The following is a 26,261-nucleotide window of genomic DNA, read 5'->3' on the forward strand; positions in this document are numbered from 1 at the left end:
GCACGGCAGTGACGTCACACCCTGCACATGAAAGTTAAGCTCGCACTGCGCTAGAAAGTTGGGTACTGCACACGGTTCTGTGTTTAGCAGTGTCACGTCTCTAAAAACTCACAGCCTGGTGATGCGCTTTGCTTCAGTGCACTGAGTCAGAGCAGCGTGGCGCTCGCAGGCACGGCAGTGCCGTCACTCAACCGCCTTGGTCGCCTCCCGGTAGCTCTTCTCGTGCAGGCAGGCTCCTCGGCCGTGCAGCATGGCGTGCAGGGGCTTGTTTTTTTTGTTGCTTTGGGTGCTTTGGCGGCCCCCTCTCTGGTTTGCACGAGCCGCGCAGCACTTATTCAAGTACGGCGAAGTCCGCAGGCGCCGCCACTGGGCACAAGCCGCAGACCACGCCGATGTGCACGCTCACAGCGTGCCTACAACGCGCGCATGGCCCTCTTTCACTTTCACTTATTTATTACTGATGTTTAGAGCCCAGTTCATCGCAAATATTCTTCTGTGGTGTGCGACTTCCTTTTGACTTACTCCACCAGTTCCAGGGGGGGGATCAAGATACGCTGTTGCAAATTGCACAATAGAACCACAACCTAGTCTGTAGTGCACTCTGCCCAATATACACACTTATTCCCCCTGGTGAATCGCACTAGGACATCTTGAGAGGAATCGGTGTTCTGAGAAGAGTGGGGGAGCGTGTGCTTTGCAAGCGTAGCAGTAAAACACCCGACACACTCATCAATAGTTGGCAGGTCCTGCTCGTGCACAGGACAACTATTTTATTCTGCTTGAATTACACCACAGATGCATGCTGGGTGTGTGTGTGCTGGACTGATGGCTGTGTCTAGCGCTTTAACACCATAATATCGCTACCCATCGGAGTGAAAGTGTCATCCTTGCAGTTGGTTGTGAAATCCCTGCCTTGGGACATCGGGAAAAAAAGGGATAGTATCAGGGCTAACTTTGTAAAAGCATAGTGCTGGTGCATGGAGCGCTGCTAAGAAGACTGCAGCATGAGCTTTGGTGCACCTCATATCAAGGCAAGTAAGAGGGTGTAAGTGCCAATGCCTTTTATGTATGTTTCTTTAAAACGTGCAAGCTGTGCGTAACCACGCAATTTGTACTTAGTCGCTGCTTACAAGAAGCAAGGGTGGCAGTAACTGCACCTGTTTTACCGACAGCTTTGCTTCTTGTAAGCAAGGACTACAAGTACAACGTGTGTGTTTACGCACAGCTTGGAGGTTTTTAAAACACATACATAAGAGGCATTGTCATTTAAAATGGCAATTGCTTAAACTCGAGAATGCGAGACCTGTTGCATTGCAAATGCTTGTTCTAAGTGAAATTACAAACTGGACTGATTTGCACAGTTCTATTTGTTCACTTACCCCCAGATTTCTCTTTGACTGCTCCTTGGCTTGGTCGCCCCTCCCCGGTCCACCACGTGTGACGTCCCGATTGAGTGGAGGGAGGAATAGGCGATTTCCGGTCTGAGGGAGGTTAGTGGTCTAGTGGTCACTAACCCCCTCCACAAAACCGGATGCCCTGCTCGACGCACAGTGGACGCTCGCAGCGGATGCGCCAAAGGCAAGCCCGTCTGCGCCAGGTCATCGCCAAGAGCCAGGGACTCTGCCAGTTCCTCCTCAGTTCCCGCTATAACTAAAGGTATTTCCTATTCTAGCAAAACGCTACACAAATTAAGGATAGTGCCATTCACCTTTTGTGGGAACCCAAGTAAGGAGGCTGAACGGTTCTGGCCAACACCTTATGGCCCGTTCTCCTGCATTCATTGTCACTTCCAATGCAGTCCTATTAGCAGCAATATAATATCGGTCTGCAGCCCTATGCTGCCTTCTCCTCCTCAGAAATACGTTTTCTCTCCTGCCCTGGAATACGTAAAGATGCCCACCAGTCCCAATACAGGATGGAAGGGTGTTTTATGCAACATGAGATCCCTATCTAAGCACGCCACAGAGGTATGGGGTTTATTCTCCTCGGTTAACCACGATCTATTGTTCTTGACCGAGAAATGGCTTAAGCCGCACTCTACCCCTGCCATCGCCTTAGCGTTACCATCTGGTTTTAGGCTATTAAGGATGGACAGACAATCAAAGGGGGGAGGTGGTATTGCCATCACTTATAAAGACTGTATTTCAGTCTCAACACTTGAGCACCGTTGCAACGCCAACAATGAAATATCGTTTTTTCGCATGGATTTCCATTCGCAGCTTAGTTGGAAAGGTGCCTTAGTGTACTGGCCTCCCAGTCTGTTGGCAGACTTTTCACTCCAGCTCACGGAAATATTTGCCCCACATGTAATTTTGCTAGGTGATTTTAATGTGCAGAGCGAATGTGAAACACTCCCTGACACATCGCTATTCCTTGCAAACCTGACTCTCCTAGGACTATCTAAGTTTAATGACGGCCCAACCCACACTAGGGGACACACTTTAGATATTATGTTTTACAACACCCCCCACATACGGTTTGAACCCACCCAAACCCCGATTTGGTCAGACCATGCATCCATTGAATTCACTATTCAGGGCCCAAACACGACTGCTGCTCCCACCGCTTCCATCCCCAGTGTTCGCAGACAATGGCATAAGATTTCCCCAGATAGCTTTCAGACAGTTTCTCATCTTCTTGGGAAGCTGAAGCAGATCGCTCCCATAGTGAGGAGGGACTAGCCTGATTTAATTCGGTGGTTACCAAGACCATTGACCTGCTTGCGCCCTTCAAAGCACTCCCGAATACAGCTAGGCACCTTCAAGCAGCCTGGTATTCCCCGGAGCTTCACGCAGAAAAAAATACCGTGCAAAAATTTGGAGAGATGTTGGCGCAGGTCCCAGGAATTACAGGACAAATTTTAAGAATGCCCTTTCCTCCTACCATAAAAATATAAGAGGAGCGCGAAAAACGTTTATCGCCCCACAATTTGCCATGGCAGAGAACGCTTCAAAAAACTATTTCAAATATTGAAATCTTTTACTAGCCCTAAAGCCTGCGTCAATCCGGAGACCTCCTCCCAAGTCCTCTGTGATGATATTGCTCAGTACTTCTCACATAAAATAGATCTTATCTATGATAAGATCGCTCCTTCCGGGAGCCAACTATTGACTGCCCCTTCTCCTGACCCACCTGTAATCGCAAATTTACAGTTGCTCGAAAGCTTCCCGCTTCTGTCTTCTGAGATGGTGGCTGACTTGCTTCATTCAGTCAAATCTGGCTCTCTGCTGGATGTCATCCCAGCAAACGTAGCCGCCTCTCTTTCCAACCAACTCTCTTCCTCTATAGGCAAAATACTAAACCTCTCCATGAAAGAGGGTCATCTTCCTCGGGATTGGAAGGCAGCTCAGATCATCCCTATCTGAAAAAATCCTAAGGTCCCAATGAAAGAACTCTCCAATCTCCGTCCCATTTCTCTTCTACTACACATGAGCAAAATCCTGGAGAAATACATCTCTCCGCCCATGTCGAAAATAATGGCAGCCTGGACCCCTATCAATCTGGTTTTAGGCCCAACTACAGTACAGAGTTGGCCCTTCTGGAGGTCACGGATAATATCCGAATGACCTTAGACAGTGGCCACTCTACAATCCTCGTGCTGTTGGACCTTTCTGCCGCGTTCGACACAGTGTCACACCAGATCTTGCTCAGGAGATTGGAGGAGATTGGACTTGGAGGACCTGCCCATCAGTGGATGACTAGCTTCCTGTCCTCCCGTACTCAGACTGTAAATTTAGGACCTTTTTGGTCTAAGACGATGGAATGGACCAATTTGAGCCCTACATTGTTTAACATCTATATTGCCCCCTTGGCCAACCTCCTGAGGTCCTGCGGCTTCTTGCCCATTTCTTACGCGGATGACACCCAGCTTCTCTTCTCTTTTAACAAATCTTCCTCGTTTGCTCAGTCCACCTTTTCAGAGGGAATGACTACAATTGCACTCTGGATGAAGAGCAATTTTCTCCAACTTAATGCAGGTAAGACGGAGATTATGCTCTTCGGGGACGCTACTCTTCTATGGTCCCCAGACTGGTTGCCTGTAGCCCTTGGCACCCCTCCTGGCCCTAAAGACCTAGTCAAAAACTTGGGCATTCGCCTTGATCGTGCGTTAATATTAAAAGAGCATGCTGTCCACACTGCTAGCACCTGCTTTTATGTGTTGGGTTTGCTTAGACGGGTCTTCCCCTTTCTGCCAGATCATACCCGCAAAACTCTCATTCAGGCCATGGTCATGAGCTGCCTCGACTACTGTAATGCTCTTCATGTCTCAGCGAATGAGTTATCCCTCAGTAGATTGCAGGTGGTCCAGAACACCGCAGCGCAACTCGTTACCAATGCCCCTTTTAAAATTCCCTCCCTTCCCCTTCTCCAGCGGCTCCATTGGCTCCCAATCCGCAAGCGTGTGAAATTCGAAATCTGTTGTATTGTTCACAAAGCCTTGTATAACAAAGGTCCTCTATACATTTCCAAGAAACTTAAGCCTTACGTTCCTTCCAGGACCCTTAGATCAGGAAGCAAATCTCTTCTTTCAGTTTCCAGGGTGAGGGAAACGAGACTAGGTGGAAAATATTTCTCCTACCTTGCTTTCCTGTACTGGAACCAGCTTCCTATACACTTGAGACAGTGCCCCGACTATCCACACTTCAGGAAACTACTTAAGACTACCTTGTTCTGTAAATTTTCCATCAGCACACACAGTAGCTCCGTCCAAAGCGCAGAGATACCCTTTCGGGGGTGATTCATGCGCTATATAAAACCAACAAATAAACAAATAAATTAGGCAGGGCCTGGCTTGGCGCAGATGGAGAAGGACATGGACGGAGGAGCTCCGGGTTGAACTCCGCCATCTGGAGGCATCCTGACCTACATCCACTGCATTTGGCCTTCATAGTTGGTGTGTAACGGCCCTGGAGTGTTTGTGTCCCACTGAAGTAGCTGGAAATCCAGTTGGCACCCGAAAACTCAGAGGGTTGATGGGAATTGGCGCACGGCTTGGCCACAAGTAAGATGGCAGCCTGCGATCCTCGCTGGGCAGGGCAGTGACACGGAGGGCCCTGTTAGCAGCAGGCCTCCTGACTGCTCTGGCCAGCGGCACCCAATCACCTGGGCGCATTGTGGGCGGTGAGCTTGCTGCGAGAGGCTCCTGCTTGGGAGTGTGTGGGTCAATCGGCGCTGAGGCAGCGGAGATGAGACCTGGTATGCCTCTGTGGGGCCCGAATGTAGGAAGCTGAGCCCTGCGGGTTGATAGTGGCAGGACCCAGCGGCAGCCCTAAGAAACTGTGTGGTGAGCCAGTGCTGCTAGGGACACTGCTGTGGATCCCAGCCAGATTGATGTGAGGCCTGGGACTTGCTTGATTGTCATCTGCGGTCGGCCAGAATAGACCAGTAGACTGGCAATGCTGCCTGCCCCGGATCATGGGATAGTGCTGGATTTGTGTGGCTGAGAGTCAGGGAACGAGGATATAGTAAGCTGCAGAGTCCTAGGGACCTGGGTATCGAGGAGCAGTGACGAGGCGAGGACCCGGAGGCCTCAGCGTTGAGGGGCTGCCACCTTCCCCATCACTGCAGCTGGGTCTTGGTGCCTCTCTGCCATCCCATCGGGAGGAGAGGAGCATTGCTGGGTGGTCTCGACAGACGTGGGGTGTTGCGGCACATGGCTGCCCTACAGCTTCTGGTACCGGCCAGCGGTGAGGTCCCTCTGTGACACTGACCTCATCCTCCCCCCTCCTGCAGCTCCGCGACTGTCCTTGAGGGGCCCTGCTGAATCTGGGTTGGTGGCTTGGCGTGGTCAAGCTGAGGGACCCTACTTGACATGGGGCCCCCATGGATTCCCCTGTAATCTGGTTTACAACACTCACCGGGAGGGACTGGATGTTGGCACAGTAGGGCGGCCCCCCATTACCCCCATTTCTGAGATTAGCGACGGCTGAAGACACTTGACTGGCCCACACTGCACAAGCAGTTCCTGCTTGCCCGCCCACCTGAACTCTCGCCACTGCTGTCTGCGGCGGAATCAGGGCCCTTGTTTCCTCGGTGCCAGAGGCTGAGGCCGTTCCGGCACCTGACTAGTTTGTGTGTGGAACCCTGGATCCCCCGGGATGAGGCACTCAAACGGCTGCACATACGCAGGACCTGCCCCACACGTGCAGCAATTATTACCTGGCACAGCTGAGCTATGGACCCTGTCACCGGATCCCTTCTTGTCTTCTCCTGCAGTGCTGCTTCGGCGGCCACTGCCCCTACCCCTGCACAAGCTGTATTTCTAACTGGCTGGGTGGTGAACCGCTGCATCTGCCCTAAGGGACCACCGCCGTGGGCAAAATTACCAGGAGAAGGGAGGAGACTGATCCATGTGCCTCAAAGGTGCTGGGATCCTAAGAGCTGGTGGGATCTGCAACTGGCCATATGGCCTGGAACCCACAATGACCAATATTTTCCAGGCCAACGCCGCCTCCAAGAATGCACTCAAACTCAAAATAGAGACCATGGTGGCAGACATGGACATACTGCGCGATGATCAGAGGTGACTAGCCAAGCGGGTCACCTCCACTGAGAGTGCTGTTGATTACCTCACCCCGGGGCTGGTTTCGACACAGATAAGATGTCCACTATGGAAATCAGAATCACCACCTTATAAACCAGGGCTGAAGATGCAGAAAACATGGCAAGGTGAAATAACATTAGAATAATTGGCCTTCCGAGTGCATTGAAGGATCCGCCATGAACATGCGTGCCTTCTTGGAGAAGTGGCTTAAGGAGGAGGTGGGCTCAGAGGGTCCTCTCCCTTTTGGACACTGGAACACGCTCATCGTGTCCCTGCATGGCCGACGTTACCTGGTGCAGCTCCACGGCCACTATAGAGACTGGGATCATATCCTGAACCAAGCAAGACTCCGGGGGGACCTCATGATTGACAATAACAGAGTTATGCTCTTTACTCATTTAAAAAGAGAGGTACAGAAGCAAACAGACTCTTTTGTAGATGCAAAAAAGCGCCTTCATCAACTGGGCCTAACATATGCTATGAAGTTTCCAGCCAGACTGAGGGTGATCACAGATGATGGAGTGCACTTCTTCACAACACTGTAACCACTTTGGGAATGGATGGACCACTTCCCTCAACAAAGGGGAGATGCTTCTTCAGGGGACAAGTGATCTGGCAGACGGCGCCAGCAGATGGTGGACGCAGTGGATGCCTTGAGTGGCGGGGGCTCGGCAGCACTCTTTGTTCCCAATGAGGTGGATGCAGGAGACTCCGATACGGATGGGGAATCGATCTCTTCCCAAGGATCAACTAAGTTCTTCCCCGAAGTTACACCTGGCACATCTGATGAGATAATCGGACACAACCATCCTGACTGGACCTCCCATAAGGGCTGGTGGAGTTTTGGTGGCAGCGGAGACGGTTCCTATTATGTACCTCTGACTTGCTCATTATGTTACCATGTTCTTTCTTCTGCAGGGCCACTTGTAGCATTTATCATTCTGTTTGTTCCCTTCAGATGGTGTGATGTGAAGCTGGGGTGTGCCTCGGCAGGTGATTACCCCCCCCCCCACCACCTCCCCCCCGGAAAATAGTAAGCTTGTGAGGCATGCATGGATGTTTGATGTTTCTCAATTGGTTTGGACTAGTAGTCATTTGCTTCTGATCCTGGGAATGGCAAGTCGGTTTGATTTTGCTAGTGGAATAATTCGTAGGTTACCCCTGCCTGCTGGAATTAGATGGCATTGGCGGAGAGCCAGACCCTGCTGTGTGGGTGGAAGTGGAGTCACCTGGCACACAAGGTTAGCACTTCACAATGGCGACACCCATGACCAATAAAACTTTTTATTCTGGATTGTCCGAGGGCTAAACAATATGGCTAAGCGGTATAAAGTTTATGCTTACCTTAAAAGATGGGGCGCACACATAGCCCTCTTGCAGGAAACTCACCTCACTGCTTTGGAGGGACTGGCTCTTCAGAAGAGACAGAGGGGCCAGGTGCATACAAAGACCTATTCAGCATTTGTCAGAGGAGTTCGGCAGTGGGTGAGGCCAGGAGTACCATTCCAGAGGACAGGTGAGCTCACAGCCCCGAGGGAAGATCCGTAGTGGTCACAGGGAGATTAACAAGACACAACCTAGCCACAGCTACAATTTATGTTCCCAATATTGATCAGGGGCGGTTCTTTGCTGAGCTGTCCAGAGTAATGGCCTGACACAAAACATATTACTAGGGGGAGACTTTAATAGTATTGCCGACCCTGCCATTTATTGCTCTCACCCGCCACTGCGAGATTCAACAGTGTCCCGAATGGCGCACACTTTTTCAGATTGGCAGAGACAATGGGGTTTATTAGAATCCTGAAGATGCCTCCACCCTTTGACCGGACTACTACTCATTTTATTCCGGTATGCACAAACCTCATGTTCACCTCCACACCTTCATGTGCACACCCGCTGTCAATGGGGTGGTGCACAATGTGGAATATCTCTACAGGAAAGTGCTGGACCACAATCTGGTGTTCCTGTCTTTGAGATGGGAACTTGAGCACCCCTACATCCCTGACTGGAGGTTGCGAGTAGAGGCTCTAGATGACCTGGTCCTTCAACAAACTACTAGGGAGGCCATCACCAATTACTTTACTGATAATACTGGGACCTCTAACTCCTCTCTGATTGGGTGGGATGCCTTTAAAAACGGTTGTCCGGGGGCCGGTGTACCACCGAAATAGTGGCGGTCCCAAGCACTTTAGTGGGTGAGGTTGAGGATCAGAAGAAAGCACTGCGGGGCCTTGAGAGGCGGAGACCAAGAAATCCAGCACTCAAACACCCATAGCTGAAAGCAAAAGAAGCATTAGCAGCCCAAGTTGAGAAATGTCGCTGTTTTGACTACCGTGAATACCTGACCCATGCACTTGCAGAGCGGGACAAGACCAGTACCCTACCAGCATGGCTCACAATTCCACTGGCTCAGGGTTCCCTTGTATTAGAGGTTGAATCGGAAACCGGAGAACCCCTCTACAACCAAAATGCCATTAATACCTAGGTTCCGGAACTATTACACCTATCTGTATGCCCCACCACAGGAGGTTCAGCATCAGGCCTTTGAGGACTTTCTTGCCCCCTTGGCATTCCTGATGATGCAGATGAACGTGGGGTGCCATCACAGTCTAGGAAGTTCCGGCAGCTATCAAAATGCTTGCTCGCGATAAGGCACCTGGGGCGGATGGACACCCACTGGAATTCTTTGCTACCTATCAAGACACCCTGGCTCCGAAAACTGGTCGATATTTACATGGCAGTCCGTAACTTGGGCCATTTCCCACCGTCCACATGAGACCCTGGGTATTACGCTCGTAAAGCCACGCCACCCTGTCACAGATATCAGAGCGTACCGCTCCTTGTCCATGTTAAATGCGGACTATAAGATTCTAAGCCGGATATTAGCAACCCGCCCCTGCCCCACATGCTCTCCTTGATACATGGTGATAAGGGGGGATTTATTCTCGAATGAAACACTGCGATCAATATATGTAGGCTCCGCTCACTTTTGAGTAATGGCTCAGTGGACAAACAGACGGCGGCTGTCATGGCTATCGACATAGAGAAGGCCTTTGACAGCCTGTGCCGGGACTTCTTGTATCGGGCTATTGCACAGATGTGTTTGGGCCCTGGGTTCATAAAATGGACTGAACTCCTTTACTCTGGTCTTACAGCGCAGGTCTGCACTGGTCGAATAATATCTGAATGATCCATAGTGGGACGGATAAACAGACAGGGGTGTCCGCTTTCCCTGTTACTATTGGATATTGTGGTGGAGCCCCTAGCCTGCAGCACACACATGGTGGAATTCTACTATAGCTTGGTGGTTTGAGGACAACACCATTATGCTGCATTATATGCTGATGAGATGTTGTTCATTAGAGATGTGGCCCGGGTCGATAGATCTACTGGTGCGCTTTGGTACAGTGTCTAGCTTGCACATTAACTGGCAGAAATCTAAATTTTTTACGCTCTGCAGGAATGTCACTCTGCCCCATGACCCATATGGCCTCACCTGGTAAGCGGACTGCTTAAAATATCTCAGAGTTAAAGTGTATCATGGCCTCCAAGATGTTTTGGATGGTAATATTGGGCCGGCAGTTGAAACGCTGCGGTCTATCGTCAATTTTTGACCATCCTTATCCTTAACCGTCGCTGGTACAAAAGCAGCGGCCAAGATGATGACATTCCCAAGGCTGCTTTATTTCTTTCCCGTGTTGCCCTCGCCGATTGTCCCTAGACTAGAATCGTTGTTATTGGAGCTGGTTTGGGGTACGGGTAGACACAGGGTGGCAATGACTAAACTGCAGCATCCTGTGAGGGAAGGTGGGATGGGGATCCTACAGGTATATTATTTGTTGGCACAGCTGCAGTAGTTTAACCAATAGATATACCATAGGATGCACCCAAAAGAGGGAGTTGTTGGTTCCTTACCTGACTTGAGAGATTTCATGTGGGTCCTCTTGGCTAGACACACAGGGAATGCTCTGGAACTCTGATACACAGTTTGGGAATGTATGTGCAACAGCATGGCTGTGGGTATGAGGGAGGGATGGATAGGGGGGTTCGTTCGATGTTAGTGGCAGTGAAGCATCCATTCTGCTGAGAGATGCAATGCGCTTTGAACTTGCAGATGAAAAGAAGAGACCTCAAACTATCTACTCTGCAATCAGGCACTGCATGAAATAGTTGAATATGTAGACTGTAAGATGACTCACCTGCTACTGTCGATTGTTATATGTCAACAATCAAATTTCGTTTAAATTTTTTTTTTCTGATGTTTATTTTTTTATCATGAGGACTGGTGTTTCCAAACTCCTCTCACTTCGCAGTCAGAGAAAGAAAAGTAAAGCCTTGCTGCGGTACATGAAGCGTGAAAGGAGAGAGTCTATAGGATGTCATTTTTTTGTAACAAAAGGAAAAATCTAAATACCCGTCAAGGAATTGTACACATTCATTAGTTAAGAAAGGAAAAATTAAGCAAGTTATTTTTTGTAATTCCGAAGTGTGATGGAAACAAAGATTTTAATAGGATCAGAGCAAATATAGACCATTACTTTGCGATGCGGAAATAAGAAATATTCACAGAAACCCGTTATCATTTGTGTGCAATATAGTTTAATCCGTAAAACTGAATGTGTGTGCAAATTTAGTGGCCATTTAAGTGGAAAATAGGCTCCCTGTAAAAGACAATGCGCTACCACACCATGTTTTAGTTCCATTTAAAAAAAACAAGCATTAGAAATGCAATAGGTCTCGCCTTTCATTAAGTTAAAGCCATGTGCTTTGTTATACAATACCATTAGCAAAGCAAATGGCTTTAACTTAATCAAAGGTGAGACCTATTGCATTTTCAATGCTTGTTTAAGTCTGTTAATTGTTAAGGCCAAGACACAACAATGCCGCTTCCCCTGTACCGCAAAGGCCTCACTTGCCACAGTATGCATTGGGAAACTTAAAAGGTTTACCAGAGCAGCCTTTTGTCTGCGATTCCAATAGGCATGGCTGGGTGGAGAGACAAAGAGTCAGTTTAAAAAAAAATGATTTATATAGCGCGAACTCGACCCCAACGCATTGGAGCGCTTTACATGAGCACCAGTTATGTTATAAAAGGACACCTTCATTTTAGGAAGGGGCGGGTAGATTAAGTGACCCGCTGTAAGCAAATGATAATCATTTTTACACCGAAGTGAGTGTAATGTTTCTATAGGGAAATGGCTTCAATCGGGTCGGTGCAAGGAGCAGTTTGTATAATCGGATTGCATATAAGGGTTGATCGCTCTCCAGCTTAATCCACTCTCTAGGCACCGTTTAGGGCACTAAATCAAGGCCCGGGAAGCTGCAGGTGCGGTTTTACTCTCATGAAACCCAAGGGGCCGGGGCTTCGCGAATGAACAGCAAATGCAGGGAAGCAGCGGGCTTGGCGGCTGCGGGGCCCTTCTGATTATGCACCCATCTGGTGGCTCAGCATCGCTCTGCCCTCGTGTCGCAGATTTAAGGGCGGCGGCATTAACGTTTTCACGATTTTTCCCCTCACGCGTGTTTATCATCTGCGCACCCACTGCAGTGAGATAATTTACACATTAGAACTGCATAAAGGCCTGGAGCAAGGAAATGCTTGCTCTGCGGCATTTCGGTGGCGGGTCAAGAAGTAATTTATTGAATCCATAAACGACAAACGGGTCATTGCATTTCATTTGTTATCACAAGCACCCTCCCAGGGGGAGGCAACGCGGGACAACTGAATGCTTCATTTATTTCAACTACAGCTAGCACAACTGATAGCCTGGATAAAAGATGCCTTAAGGGCTGTCCTGCAGTTCCCCCGGGGCACAAGCAGGCATCCACTTCTGTCAGGACAGCTGATCGCAGCAAAAAGACAGAAGTGGATGCCTGCTTGTGCCCCGGGGGGACTGACACTAAGAAAAACCACGTGAGTGGCATTTTGTTGCTGTGGCAACAAAATGGCGTGGGACTGTCCACAGTCCAATGGACACGCGCATGCTGTTTGCAATAGACAAATGGCGAGAGCAGCCATCTTTGTCCAATGCAGACGCATGCATGAGAGCCCTCGCAGAATTGATTCCAAAAGGGGTTCTCCTGGTGAGAGCAGCGCATGCGCTGCTTTCGCCAGGCGAGACCTAAAATTCACCCACCCCAATTCCACTAAAGCTAGGTGGGTCACAAAAGTTTGCCGTACTAAAAGGTGAGTCGTGGTTTTAAAACGTTTGGGAAGCACTGGTGTAATAAATGAATCAGCGATTTCTACCTTCATGACATTCCAAGGAATTGTGAAGGCAACTGCAAGGGTGTTTAGACAAGACCAGTGCGTGGGGTCTCTTGCACATCTTTCAACCCGAGAAAATAAAAAATATATAGAGTCGGCAAAAATTATTTGACCAATAGCATTTTAATAGTATGAAGGTTGGTTACATTAAACAAAATAGCCATCCCAACTAGGAACATGGTGAGTCCGGGCCGGTACAACGTACAGCTCACTGGAGAAATTAATCCACTACTAAAATCGTTTTGTAATGTAGATTCTAATTCAGCCTCCCATCCCCATGAGGTCATTCAGATGAGAATCTTTGTGGTTACCCTTACCAAACTCAATCACAATGTTTTGTGACTTCGGTGTTAAAACGCCTCATGAGTAGCCAGTTGTAATCATTATGTATAAGTAGATGCATCTTTGAAGTGCTTGCAGCCAATTACCAAAGGAATACATTTTTATTCACAAGAAGGGAATAACGATGCTGTACTGTATTCAAAACTGAATTTGACATTATACATAAAACTAAACATTGCACAACTAAACATTGCACACCTAGACTTTCGAGGGCGCTGTTTAATATCACTTTCAATTATAGTGACTATTGCTACTACTATTGTAACAAGGATTAGTAATCAAATGTCAATAATAAAGTTATAGCGGCCTAGCAGGTACTCACCCATTTGGTCAGAGCTTCCTTAATGGTTGTTGGTTTTGCCTAAAGAATGAAAATTCGAGTTAAATCTCAATAGGTTTTTTTGTAACAATGTGCAATCTTTCACTATATTTTTAGGTTCACATGCTGTTTCAATCCGAATTACTAACTGCTAAATTTGCAGGGCTCCTTGTGGACTTGGCCAGCCAAATGTGTGTCTTAAAGCTTACTAATTTGGCCATTCACTAAAAAAATACACATTTACAGTGGACTACCACAGAACATTATCTGCTCACTTTAAACTCAAGAGTCGCAAGTCACTAAGCAATTTTGCACATTTGGAAGGGTCTCAATGAAACTCACAGGTGCTTACAGATTTAAGACTGTTGTAAAACCCCCATCACAAATTTCCAAAGGAAGCCTTAGAAATGGCAGCAATTTTAATATTTCAGGCCTTGTAGCAACAGCACGGTGTGTGCAGTTCAAGTACTACTCAAGTAATCTGAATTAGTGATTTATATATGTCCCATAAGTAATCATTAAGGTGACCCAAAGTGCAGTCTCAAGTCAAAAGTATTGCAAATGGCTTGCCTTTCTGATCTCAATTTCTTGTTTCTCTGATTTGTTTGACCGTACCTGGCTAACTCTAATAGAAAATGTAGTTTACTGAATGAATTAATTCCTAAGGCATTAACAAGTTAAATTGTGATTCAACTAAACAATTCTCAGCAAATCTACTCGTTCATATAGTAAGTGAATGTCACTTTGATGAAGTGACATTAAAGAAAACACTACAGAAATACGTTTTTAAAGATTAGCATTGACATTATGATCAAACATAATACAAACTTGAAGACACAAAAATCGACAGGATGAGGATAAAGTTTTGCGCTACAAGTTACAGCCACAGATAAGATTTGGCCTCTGGACTCAATGCTAAACCTGGGCGTCGTGCTCCGCTTCGCCCACGGAGTGCACGTAGCGCTGCCTGCTTAGCCGTTTACGAAGTAGGCGTAGCCGGCAGCGCTATGCACACACCGCAGCGAAGCAGAGCTGTCCGCCACCCGCCTCCCGCCCGTCCTCATTTTAAAATAATTTAAAGAAGGTTAAAGGTAAATAAACCACCTTACCTTCAGTGCGGCGTCCCGGGGCTCCCTCTTCTTGCTGGACGGTAACTTCTTCATGCAAATCCGCATGCGCGGACGCCCGCGCATGTGCATTTCTCACGAGAAATGCACATGCGCGGGCATCCGCGCATGCGGATTTGCGTGAAGAAGTTACCGTCCAGCAAGAAGAGGGAGCCCCGGGACGCCGCACTGAAGGTAAGGTGGTTTATTTACCTTTAACCTTCTTTAAATTATTTTAAAATGAGGACGGGCGGGAGGCGGGCAGCGCGTAGTGGGGCTATGCGGAGCGCGCGAGTGTGCGTAGATTTTGCCACACTACGCGCTGCTTCATGAAGCCCCACTACGCCCAGGCTTACTTAATGCATATGAAGCAGAGGCAAAAAAGTACCATTTCTCACTGATGAAACAAACTGAAGAGCCAACGCTATCCGACATCCTAGCAAAAGTAATATCCTTAGAACTATTCAAGCAGTTTACATCCTCAAAATCATACACCATTTAGTAAAAACGACACAACATTGGAAAAAAATAGGGTAGAGAGATTTCCACTTAGGGCCCGATTTCGATGCCGGACGGACCAGAGTCCGACATCGATTCGGTACTGGGACCGACCTCCTGTCGGCGGTCCCAAACCAGCAATTAGGACGCGACCGAACACTGATCCCTCACACTCCTATTCTTTATAATGGGAGCATGCATGGAATGCTCTCATTGTAAAGAGAAGAGGTGAAGTTCATCCTTGCACCCTGTGGCAGGCACCTCAGGCCTGCACCCATGGGGCCATGCACCCATGGGGGCCTTGTTGAGGGCCCCCAAAGTCGACTTCCAACAGCCTTTGTGTCAGGAAGGCCAGCACAGAAAGGCTGTAAGAATCAACATTGTAATCCCTCAGACGGAACGAGCCACCCTTGGCATTACTGGAGGCGTTCCGAATGGCAGACTGGCTCTATGAGCCCGTCCGAAGCCATTCGGAAATCCCATTTGGATTCCTTTCCAGCTCACTCCATCTAAATGGGTCGGTCGGAAATGAATTCGAACAGCTGATTATGATGCCATCGGAGCCGTTTACTACAGCATCGTAATCGGCCCCTAAGTGTCTCAGACCAGGAATACCAGGTGTGACAACTTCAGAAAGCTCAAGAAAAAAGGAGAAACAACATACATGCTTATGGAATGCCAAAAGCGAAAGAAAGAAACGGCAAACATGGTAAACCTGGAGCATGTGATTCTCTATTGCCCTAGATTGCTCCGCTTTTGGAAGAAATATAGTGAATATCATCTTCCCTGCAAGAAAAAAATACCTCACTAACCGATTTGCTATTTTGAACCTTGCAAGCAATTCCTTCAATAAATTAATCAAACATTAAACTACTATAAAATGTAATAGCCATTGCTATACAAAGGATGACAGCCAAACTGAAATATCCAAAACCTCTGAAGCAAAACCAATAGTGGAATGTAACTTGCTACTCACAAAGGAGTCTCTTATCAAATTGTATTTTGTAATAGGTGTAGCAGTACTACTACAACAGTACTCCTAATGTGCTATAAAATGCTGTTCACAAACCTCCGTTCAGAGATCTCTGCATCGCCTACCTTTCGCACACGTAGGTAGAAGTTTAAGTAGTAATTGTGCAAAGGATGGGCGCACTGGCTGGAAAATGGGGAATGTTTAGGACTAAATGGGAGGGGCTTTGGGAGGGTTGAGGGGGAGTTAAGGGAGGGCTAGAGAGTAATTTAGAGCAGAAATGCACCCACGCACAAGATTAAACCCCTTCCTATTCACAAACGGTACTCCTAAAATAACTTTGGCCAAAAGGGGCCCATAACAATTTTAATTATACTTCAGCTCAGAACTGAACTCTACCACCGCCTATATCCACTCACAGTTATAGCAACACCCTACCACAGAAAATAAGTGAGATGGAATAAAACTAAAACCCCATAAAAAACAAAGATAATTGCAGAGCCATTATTATTATTTTCCCGCCAACCAACATCAGCTACTAAGTTTAAATCTTACTCCTCAGCCTTAACTCCTTACACTCTATGCAGTCCTGGACTCAATCCTCCTTTCTAAAACACTGTGTCCCTTATATTTCCTATTTCACCCTCCCCCCTTTTGCTTGACAACCAATGACCATTGTTGTGCGTGATGTGTAAAACATTTACCTCTGTAATTCTGTATAAATTCCAATAAAAAAAATGTTAACTCTAAAAGAGGATGGTTTAAGATCTCATATGTCACACTTGGTATCTGGATGTAAAGACACTGGGAAAGTTGTGCATAAAGGGAATTGGTGATTATGTGGGCTTCCTCAGACTACCCACTCCCATCTCAGCAACAAACCTGAGGGCTGGACTTGGGACCAAGAAATAAAATGACTGGAACCGCTCCTTTTCCTTTCATTTCCTGTTTCATTCTGGCCCTCTTATTTCTTGCAGAGCAACCATTCTCTTCCACCCTCCGTAATAGAGAAAAGGAGGCATGCCACTCGGAAACATTGCTCATATTGCACATGTATAGGTTTCCTTCAAGCTGTACAATTCATTTCTGCCACAAAAGGACAAGAACACCCAAAGCAGCATCAAAACTTTACTTCCTTCTGAAATCAGCCACATGCTTTGCAGTAGTGGACATCCCGAAAGCACAACCCTTAGGAAAAGCAAATGAATCAACATACAATATAGGACAAACTTTCCCACTGGCGTATTTAGATGAGAGGGAACTAGCATGGAAATAGCAATATTGTTTACAGTTGCATTGAAAAAAAAAAACAATTTTCTACAATATTTCAGTCCAGGCCAAGAGATCTGCCTCAGTCAATAGATTCTTTATTTTGCCCTAAATGAGGAAATATCGTTTTTATGGTTCCCCATTGTAGTGCTCATGTGGATGATGTATGTCGTGAAATGCATAGTGCCCTATAACAAGTAATTCTGCAATAATTGACCGATCTCTGTAAATATTACATAAGTGATTGACCGGACAATTCCTATGGAGCCTTAAAAATATTTGGCGTTGCCAGACTTAGGACAACATTTTCCTGGTTAGCCATCTGTGATCTAGGTTTGCTTGGTCAGGAATATAACAATGTATTCAACTGCATATTTTTGATGATATCTTCACTATTCAAAAGAAATCTGAACACTTCAGTTGCAGAAATACATTTTGATAAATGTGTTAGGGAAAAACCCGCGGCATGGGAGTACAATAAAGCAAAAGGAGGTCAACATATCTGTACGATCTAATAGTACAATTTAAACAAATTTGATAAACTATATTGGTTATAAAGGAATTCACCCTTCAAGGGTAACAAACCACTCACCCACCACCCACCAACCACCACCACCCTTTACACAGAGCACCCTACAACACCAGCGACACCCTGAATCCACTCATCTCAAATGTCTTTTTCTCTAGCAAAGTTTTAAGCATAGGATAAGCACAGTGCCATCCATGCAGAGCTAGAGAGGGGCAAATAAATGACAAAAGCCTTTTACCACTCAGGTACAATAATACAGCTTGGGAGTAGTAAAATACTATCCAAGGCAACCTGGAAAGAATAAAAGCACCCCATGACACATGCTTAACTCTAGTTAGAGCTCATCAGAGAGATGCGGCTTTGCCCAGATACAAGGGAGCACCAGTGGTGGCCGGGGCGGGGGTGGGGTGAAAGTCGACAGATGACGTGATAGTGAAAAACGAAATTTTAAAAAAACACACCTTGCACTCGCCACATCGCCAAGTCGACGAGGCAGCGAGGGCAAGGCAAGTGTTTTTTTATTTTTTTTATTTCACGTCTGTCAAATTACCCCACCACACCCTTGCCCTGCCCCTGCACCTGCTGCACCGGTCTTACCTGTGCCAGCCGCCACTGGGGAGCACCCAGTATATGTCAAGACAATGCCATTTCACGCCTAGAGTGCCTAAGAGCTTTGTCCCTTTCTAGCTTACCAATGATGGCACAGTGCTAATCTTATGCTTAAGGCTTTGCTAGAAAAACAAACATTTGAGGTGAGCAGATTCAGAGTGTCGCTGGTGGTGTAGGGTGCACCATATAAAGCAACTGCTCTCCGCCTAAACTTGAGAATTACTCAGAGTTCCTTGCTTGTATAATTTATTCGGCATCTAAGCCTGAAAGGGTATGGTCTTGATTGAAATATATATTGAAAACCTTTCTGTATACTTTTTCTTCTACTTTGAGCTGTCTGTGAATTTTCTCTGGAGGACACCTAGAGATCACATTTCTCAAAATTGTTATGTCCAACACTGCCTCACAACAGCGGTGCAGACAGTTAAGAAGTACTATGCCTTAAGGTCCACAATTGCAATGGGCCTTTCTCCTTTTCTTTGCACAGTCACCTCACACATCTCTGTACAGGCATTTTCCTTCTTAACGCAGATGTAACTGATCCACAAGGACTGGACCTAGACTCAGAACAGCATATGCACAATTTTGTGAAATTGTTGATATAGCAGCATGTTGCAGCTCCCCACCATCCACCTGAGCATTTGAAGCGATGGTGACTAATAGGAAGGGGGCATATGGTGGTCTGAAGCTTTGCTGGAGGTAACAAATTGGTACCTCTCTCGTTGAGGCATCTAAAGATGGAGACGATATAGGAGGGTCTACACATGATTTCTGCAATGTTAAAGAATGTATTGGAGAATCTGAATGAATATGCAAGTGTCACCTTTCTTTCATGCTTTGAAGAATCCACTGGTCCTGAGTATTTAATCCCCCATGTAAAATGAAAATATTCATCCTACTGGGGAAGTGTGCTTCAGGTTTATTGGACCCTACTGCATCTACAAGGATATTCTACTTGACTTTTTGATTTGAATCTAGAATTGGCGAAGGAGGATTATTTAGGATTTGGATCAAAACTTAAACCTTTTGTTACTTTCTTGTAAGCTTTATAAAGAGGTCTGAAAGAGACTTATTTTTGTGGTGCTGAAATAAAAGTACTCAAGCACTTGGATGGCACAGAACACTATTTTTGCACAGTTAGAACATTTTGTACAATAAGATTCAGAATAAAGTCTTGAGATTACATGGCGATTTCATTACCTAATAAGTTATAGCTTTGTCTTTTTGTCTCAGTACCCAGAAAAGAAATTCACCTAAAACATTCTGCGGTAGGAATTTTGAAAGGTTGTCCAGACTGACCCAATATTGCAAGTTTTATGCTGACATATAGGAAGCCACATTAAATTGTCAAAGCAAAAAGGAGGACTTTCTTATATTTCACCAAAGTACCTAGATGTTGACAGTTGATAGCGTGGCCTCAACAGTAGAGAAATTGACTGATTTATCAGATAAATCTCCATATTATAGTCAGCATCCAATAGAGTTTGGAAAAAGCAGACATGAAGGTAGTACTAAATGCAAGGGTTCCAAAGGACTTGACTTTGAGTGTCAATGTTATGTAGGACATAAGCGATTCTGTTCCACTAACTGATCTGATGAATCCATACCTACATTCTGTTTTTAGGTAAAGAAATGTGCATTAGATCATCTTCAATGGGTATTTTACATAATCTCCCAAATATCAAGGAACTGGGCAGAAAATAGAATAATTCCGGACATATGCAATCAGATCTTTGCTGACAGTTGATTTTCACAGTCAATTAACAGACTAGGGTTAGATCTGGAGGAAAATCTCCACCGGTGGAAAGTACTCTTTTGTATTTTCCCCATGGTGACGAAATGTCACTCATGGATTCTCATAATTCCTCCAGAAATAGGAGGATTTGCCAATACCACGCAACTCTTAATTAGACACGAAAAAATGCTTTCTTGTACATCTGATCTTTATCAGAAAAGTCCTTTGTTTTCCCTCCCGGACCTGATGGGATAAACTGTGTACACTGCAATATCTTTGGGCCATCTAAAGGCAGCATTTCGAAGTTCAAAAAATACAAAAACAATTCTTTCAGTTTTTCACATTACAAAAAAGCAATAGATCAAAGAATGCAGATGCTGGAGGTTCTGGTCATAAAATTACCCACTTTAGATTCCAGTTACACAATCAATGATCTATTATAAAAACCTTTTTATGAGATCACACTAAAGATCCAAGTATGATACCTTTGAGGTCAATTAACACAAACCTTGTGCACCCTCTTATACTTCTTGATGTGAACACTCAAACTTAATCCTTTGGGACTACCTGTAAATAAGTACTATGGGAGAATGCCTTTAACATTTTTTGATTTTAGCATTTATTAGGGTTTATTTTTGTGCATGTTCAGGTCTTTTTGCTTCTGCTAATTCAGGATTCCCATGGTGTTTGCTGTTCCTAGTTGGAAGCTAGTGGATGAAGAATTACATCTTGCCACATCTGGGTCTTCCCCATGTCGTTTTTGGTGGTCATGCCTCCCCATCATGAAAGCATTATGAATGTCATTCATGGTGAATGTCAAATAACCAATCCTGGAATACTCAACACCTACTAAATTAGAAGTCTTTCCAGTCAAGGGATGTGAAGCTGGTGATCCATGCAGCCTCCACTCATGTAGCGGGTTCCTCCGAGAGCCACACTCATGTAGCATGATGCTCCTCCCAACTGCTCTCCTGCGCCACACCTCTCCAGGATATAGGACTTAGTCTGCAGCTCTGGGCAGTCTCTGGAGTCAAATTGTCAATTTCTGAAGGTCCTACTCCTAAATTTCGGAGCAACACCTAGCTCGTGCACTGGAGCCCTCAGTGCTCGGCTCACATCCACTCTGCATCTGGTCTGCTTTCAAATTCTTGAAAGCTCCAGAGGGGATAAATGGGCCAAATGGGTTCTGAGGGATATCATGGTGCAAAATAAATTTGCTGCGTACATTTGCCATTCAAGGAAGATACTGCCATTCCCTCCAGTACATCATGGTATTTTGAGGCTCTTCGGGCACCCCTAACAATCTGGAAAGGGAGCTCACAGGAGAGCTTTGAGAAAACGTACCTTACTCAGAGTAGGCTAGTTACACCAGAGCAGTTTGCCCTTTCTATCAAAATTCCTACGAACTACCCTTTGGACCTGTGGGCTTTCTGCATCAATCTATCCTTGAAGGGTACAAAAGTACCAGTCTCATTATTTGGGACTGACAAAAAAATAGGATCCATGCGATGTCCTCTGCTTTATTTAGTGCAACTGGAGTGAGATTCGAACCCAATATCTGCATTGCTTTCTACATGTATTTACTGGTCTTTGAGTGTTCTGTATTCAGGATCAGTGAAAGGTTTACTGTTCTATGCTCTGCTTCACCAATTCAAACTTTGCACTTTGCGAATCGACTTCGTAGACTATAAATACACATTTATCTTATTTCCTTATACATGGCCCTCAAATCAGATTTTTACAGTATCGTAAGTACGATAGACTCGAGGGCACGCGGCGGCAAGATGGCCGCACCCTGAGGAGGCTCCGCAGTGCCGAGACAAACTTCCTCACGAAGGGACCTCCCAACGGGACTGTATCTGCTCACAAACGTTTGTGATTTCGTCGGAGACCGCCAGGACTGTGGAGGCGAGTTTCCGACCTTTATTGAGAATACGTTGACCCGTTTTCTGCACAAATTGGATTCTCCTGTTCCTTGAGATCGTGGCCGCCATTTTGTTCGCGCTCGGAGCGGCGCAACACAAATCTCCTCAGCATGACCCACATTACGATTGGCACAGAATAAAACCTCCACAATGCAAGTAAACTTGCTCAATTTTTCTATAAGTATGGCGGCTGTCACCAAATGTGCGCTTTGGTTTTTGTAACTCATTCTCCTCAGGTGTTTCTCCACAGAATGCAAGCTTATTCAAGCACAATTACTTTTACCTCAGCTTGCGGCTTTTACTGAGAATATACCTAGAATACTCTGCACCAGATTTTATATTATTGCAGCTGCCACTGTATAGACATTTGTAACTGCGCATTCAACTCTGCATAGTTCTAATAGTATTGTGGCTGTCATAGTTTTGATAGTATTGTGGCGGCCACGGTATTGGCGCTTGCATCTACCTGTATATAGCTGTTATGCAGCTCATTATATTAATAACACGCTGAGCCACCTAAAACGGTTCTCCTCCTATGCGTATTATATGTGATTAAACGCAGTCTTTTGGTACTTGCGAAGTTGATATTGTGCTTTTTACCTGGATTTTGGACTCTGTATCCTCGTTGTATCGGCAGCAACTCACTCTCTACCAGTCACTCCACTGAAGTGATTGTATTTTCCTCCATCTCGCTTTAATAACATTATTGTCTGCCTTTTTTTTTTTTTTGGTTTCTGTCTTTGACTTTACCTGACCATCTTGCTCGACTCTTCACAATGGATCCTGCGTTTTCTCATAAGTCGCATGGAACTGCTGGGACTTCTTCTGGAGGTCGGAAGGACTCTACAGCCAATAACAGCAAACGCCTTAAAAAAGACCCTTCCTCTCCAACTAAGTCCCCTCTTCCCATCACATTGGAGGACATCATGGATGAATTGCGTCTCTTCCGCCCCTTCATGTCGGACACTACCACCACCCTCCAAAGAATTGAGGAAAAATGGTCCGGCCTTGACATGAGACTATCTGATGTTGAACAAAAGGTGAGCGATGCACAGGATGTCATTGCAAAGTCGAGACCCTTACCAAAGAAGTTCATCAACTCAAACAATCTACTGAGGATTTAGAATACCGCAACCGGCGTAATAATCTTCCTATTTATGGCATTCCGGAAGGTTCTGAAGGCTCCGATATGATCACCTTCTTGAAAACTCAGGTTTTGCAGATTGATGGCCTCTCAAAATCAGTTGATTTTAATATTCAAAGAGCACATAGACTAGGGCCTCAAAACGCATCCTCTGCCACCAAACCAAGAGGTATCATCGCCTTTTTTCTGCTATACTCTGATCTTATGGAAATCCGGCTGCCAAACAACACAAACAGATGTTCTGGTCAGGTCACAAGGTTTTTTTCAGTCAGGATGTGTCCAAACCAACTGCTAGTAGACGCAAAGAATTTCTGTATCTCAGACCAGCCTTAAAATCCATGAATGCACGCTATGGCCTTATACATCCCTGTTACTTTAAAGTGACTTACAAAGACAGAACATTTTCATTTGAGGACCCAGCTGATATCTGGAAGTTCATTCATACACATCGAGAAGAGCACATGGAACTTGGCAAAACATTGATTGTTTTATTATATCTTCTACTTCACTCCTTAGGTTTTGCATTTGGTGTTTGTCATTATTAATTTTTCCTTTTGTCTGTTTTCAGGTTTTTCTTGCGCTGTGGTTGAAGATTCCTCCATATTTCATCCGTCTGTCTGTTTGTTTGATGTATCCAGTTGACTTGTTCCCCTGTCTCTGGTAAGCTCCCTTTTTTCTTGTCTCATTTATTTTTTTCTTCCTTTTTTTGAATATATCATCCTTTCCTTTTCATCTGATATTGTATAAACGATATTGGTTTCTCGGTGCCCCCCCCCCCTAGTGGTGTGGTTGTTTTGGTTCTTGCCGTCCCCCCCTCCCTCGACAATGTTTCTTGTTCTTTTTTTATTTCACTATCATGACTAAAGCCCCTTGGCTTTCTGTCATCTCTTTTTCTTTATCTCATTCTACACTACTTCTTTCCTCCTCTCCATATTTTTCCTGCCAACATTATTCTTTTTTTGACTTTCTTAAAAAAAAATATCTATTTCATCTCAACCTTTTGCTCTGTTCCTTTCTCTTCTCTTGTTCCTGCTGTGACCATTTCATACGAATACCTTTCCCTGGGCTGCCTTCTGCTGTCTTTTTCTCTCTACTCCTTTCCTCGCTAATTCATTCCCTATTCTCTTCCCTCGCTTACTTTTCTTCATTCTTATGCTTATCTTTATTTAATATTTACTCATGAAGGGTCTTCGCGTTATCTCCTGGAATGTTAAAGGTATTCGCAACCCTGTTAAAAAACAGCTTGTCTTATCTCATTTGGCGAGATGGAAATGTCAAATTGAATTGTTGCAAGAAACACACCTCAAACTACAAGATCTGTCTTCACTGCGTAGGCAATGGGTAGGAGAAATCTTTTGTTCTCCGGCAGTGAATAATAAAAATGGTGTTGTTATTTTGTTCCACAAGTCGTTAAATATTCAGTTACAAAATGAGTTTCACGATAACAATGGTAGATGGTTGTTCTTGAATACTACTGTCAATGATACACAACTTTCCTTTTGTAATGTTTACGGCCCTAATGGCATTGATTATCTTTTTGGAACAAATTTTCTACTCTTCTGTCTTCGCATGCAGCTGATAGCTTAATTGTGGGTGGTGATTGTAACCAACTCATGGACCCCTTTCTGGATTAGAAGTCACAAACCAGATATGTTCGCAATAAGATGCAAAAATCGTTCTATAGAGCCATTTCCTCTAGAGGTCTAATAGACACATGGAGAATTTCCCATCCCGTCATTAGAATTCTCCTTCTTTTCCCCCGTTCACAAATCTCACTCCAGAATTAATTACATTTTCCTTACACAACATGGCTAATTCAGAAATAGGCTCTATCCTCATTTCAGACCACGCCCCTGTCATTTTAGATCTGTATTACCCTACACCCTCTCCCACCTCTCGTTGCTGGCGCTTTAATAATTCTCTCCTCTTAGACTCCCAATTTGTTGAACAATTTAGATCCTTTATGGAAGAGTTTTTCCTTAACAATCTTCACTCTACTCCTCATTTTTATTTTGTTTGGGACACCTTCAAGGCTGCCGCAGGAGATTTATTATTGCTTATGTATCTCAGAAGAAGAAGAAAGCTCTCTTGCAGTCTTCCCTTATCCTTAAACAGATTAAAGACTTTGAACATCAATATTTCACAACAAACTCTGCTGATACATTATCTTCTCTCATTAAAGTAAAAATGCAATACAATAAACACTCATGGGATTCTGCCAGTAATAATCTTCTCAAATGTAATGCAAAGAAGTATGGTGGACGGAATAAGGCGGGTAATTCTCTTGCAAACTATCTTAAAATTAAGAAGCAACAATCCAAAATTATTGCTATTAAGGATTATCAGGGAGTTTGTCATTCTACAAATGATAAGATTCTTGACTGTTTTGTTCAGTATTATACCTCCCTATACACTCCAGAATCCAATCCGTCTTCTGCGCAAATTGACTCCTTTTTTCAAAACATTCCTAAATCTCCCGAAACTTCTATAGATCTCACATCCCTAGATACTCCTATATCAGATAAAGAAATAGCCAATGCCATAACTCTGTTGCCCAAGGATAAAACCCCTGGCCCAGATGGCTTTACTGTTCACTTTTATCTTCGCTTTAAATCAATCTTAATACCCCATTTACTCTCACTGATTAATTATTTTCTTACTACAGGTAAATCTGCTGGCTCTTTCACTCAGGCAATGTTATGTTTGATTCCTAAAAAGGACAAAGATCCTTCCATGTGCAAAAATTATAGGCCTATCTCCTTAATTAACACCGATTGTAAAATCTATGCTAATATTCTAGCCATTCGCATCAATAAAGTTATCCCTGATCTCATTAATATTTATCAATCGGGGTTTGTTAAGGGCAGATCAATAACTGACAATTCAAGAACCTTTCTCAACATCATTCACCTTGCTTCAAAGATGGATTCTCCTGTTGCAGCTATCACATTAGATGCGAAGAAAGCATTTGATAGGGTGTGCTGGGACTTTATGTTTGGAGCA

The 26,261-nt window shown here is 45.1% G+C and overlaps 1 protein-coding gene and 1 long non-coding RNA gene across 4 annotated transcripts in view; one reads left to right on the forward strand and one right to left on the reverse strand.

Moving 5' to 3' along the window:
- The window catches only part of DNAL1 (dynein axonemal light chain 1), a 281,387-nt gene that overhangs the window by 191,436 nt on the left and 63,690 nt on the right, over window positions 1–26,261 (reverse strand). For all 3 annotated transcript variants that reach the window (XM_085627053.1, XM_085627054.1, XM_085627055.1), the window contains exon 2: window positions 13,477–13,515. In XM_085627053.1, coding sequence (XP_085483179.1) covers window positions 13,477–13,515 — 39 coding nt within the window. The remainder of the gene's footprint in view (window positions 1–13,476; window positions 13,516–26,261) is intronic.
- The window catches only part of LOC146799491 (uncharacterized), a 246,151-nt gene that overhangs the window by 114,395 nt on the left and 105,495 nt on the right, over window positions 1–26,261 (forward strand). Inside the window, exon 2 of the long non-coding RNA XR_014968924.1 lies at window positions 23,827–23,918. This is a non-coding gene — a long non-coding RNA (uncharacterized LOC146799491). The remainder of the gene's footprint in view (window positions 1–23,826; window positions 23,919–26,261) is intronic.

Source organism: Triturus cristatus, chromosome 9, assembly GCF_964204655.1.
Source record: "Triturus cristatus chromosome 9, aTriCri1.1, whole genome shotgun sequence".
NCBI classification, from domain to species: domain Eukaryota; kingdom Metazoa; phylum Chordata; class Amphibia; order Caudata; family Salamandridae; genus Triturus; species Triturus cristatus.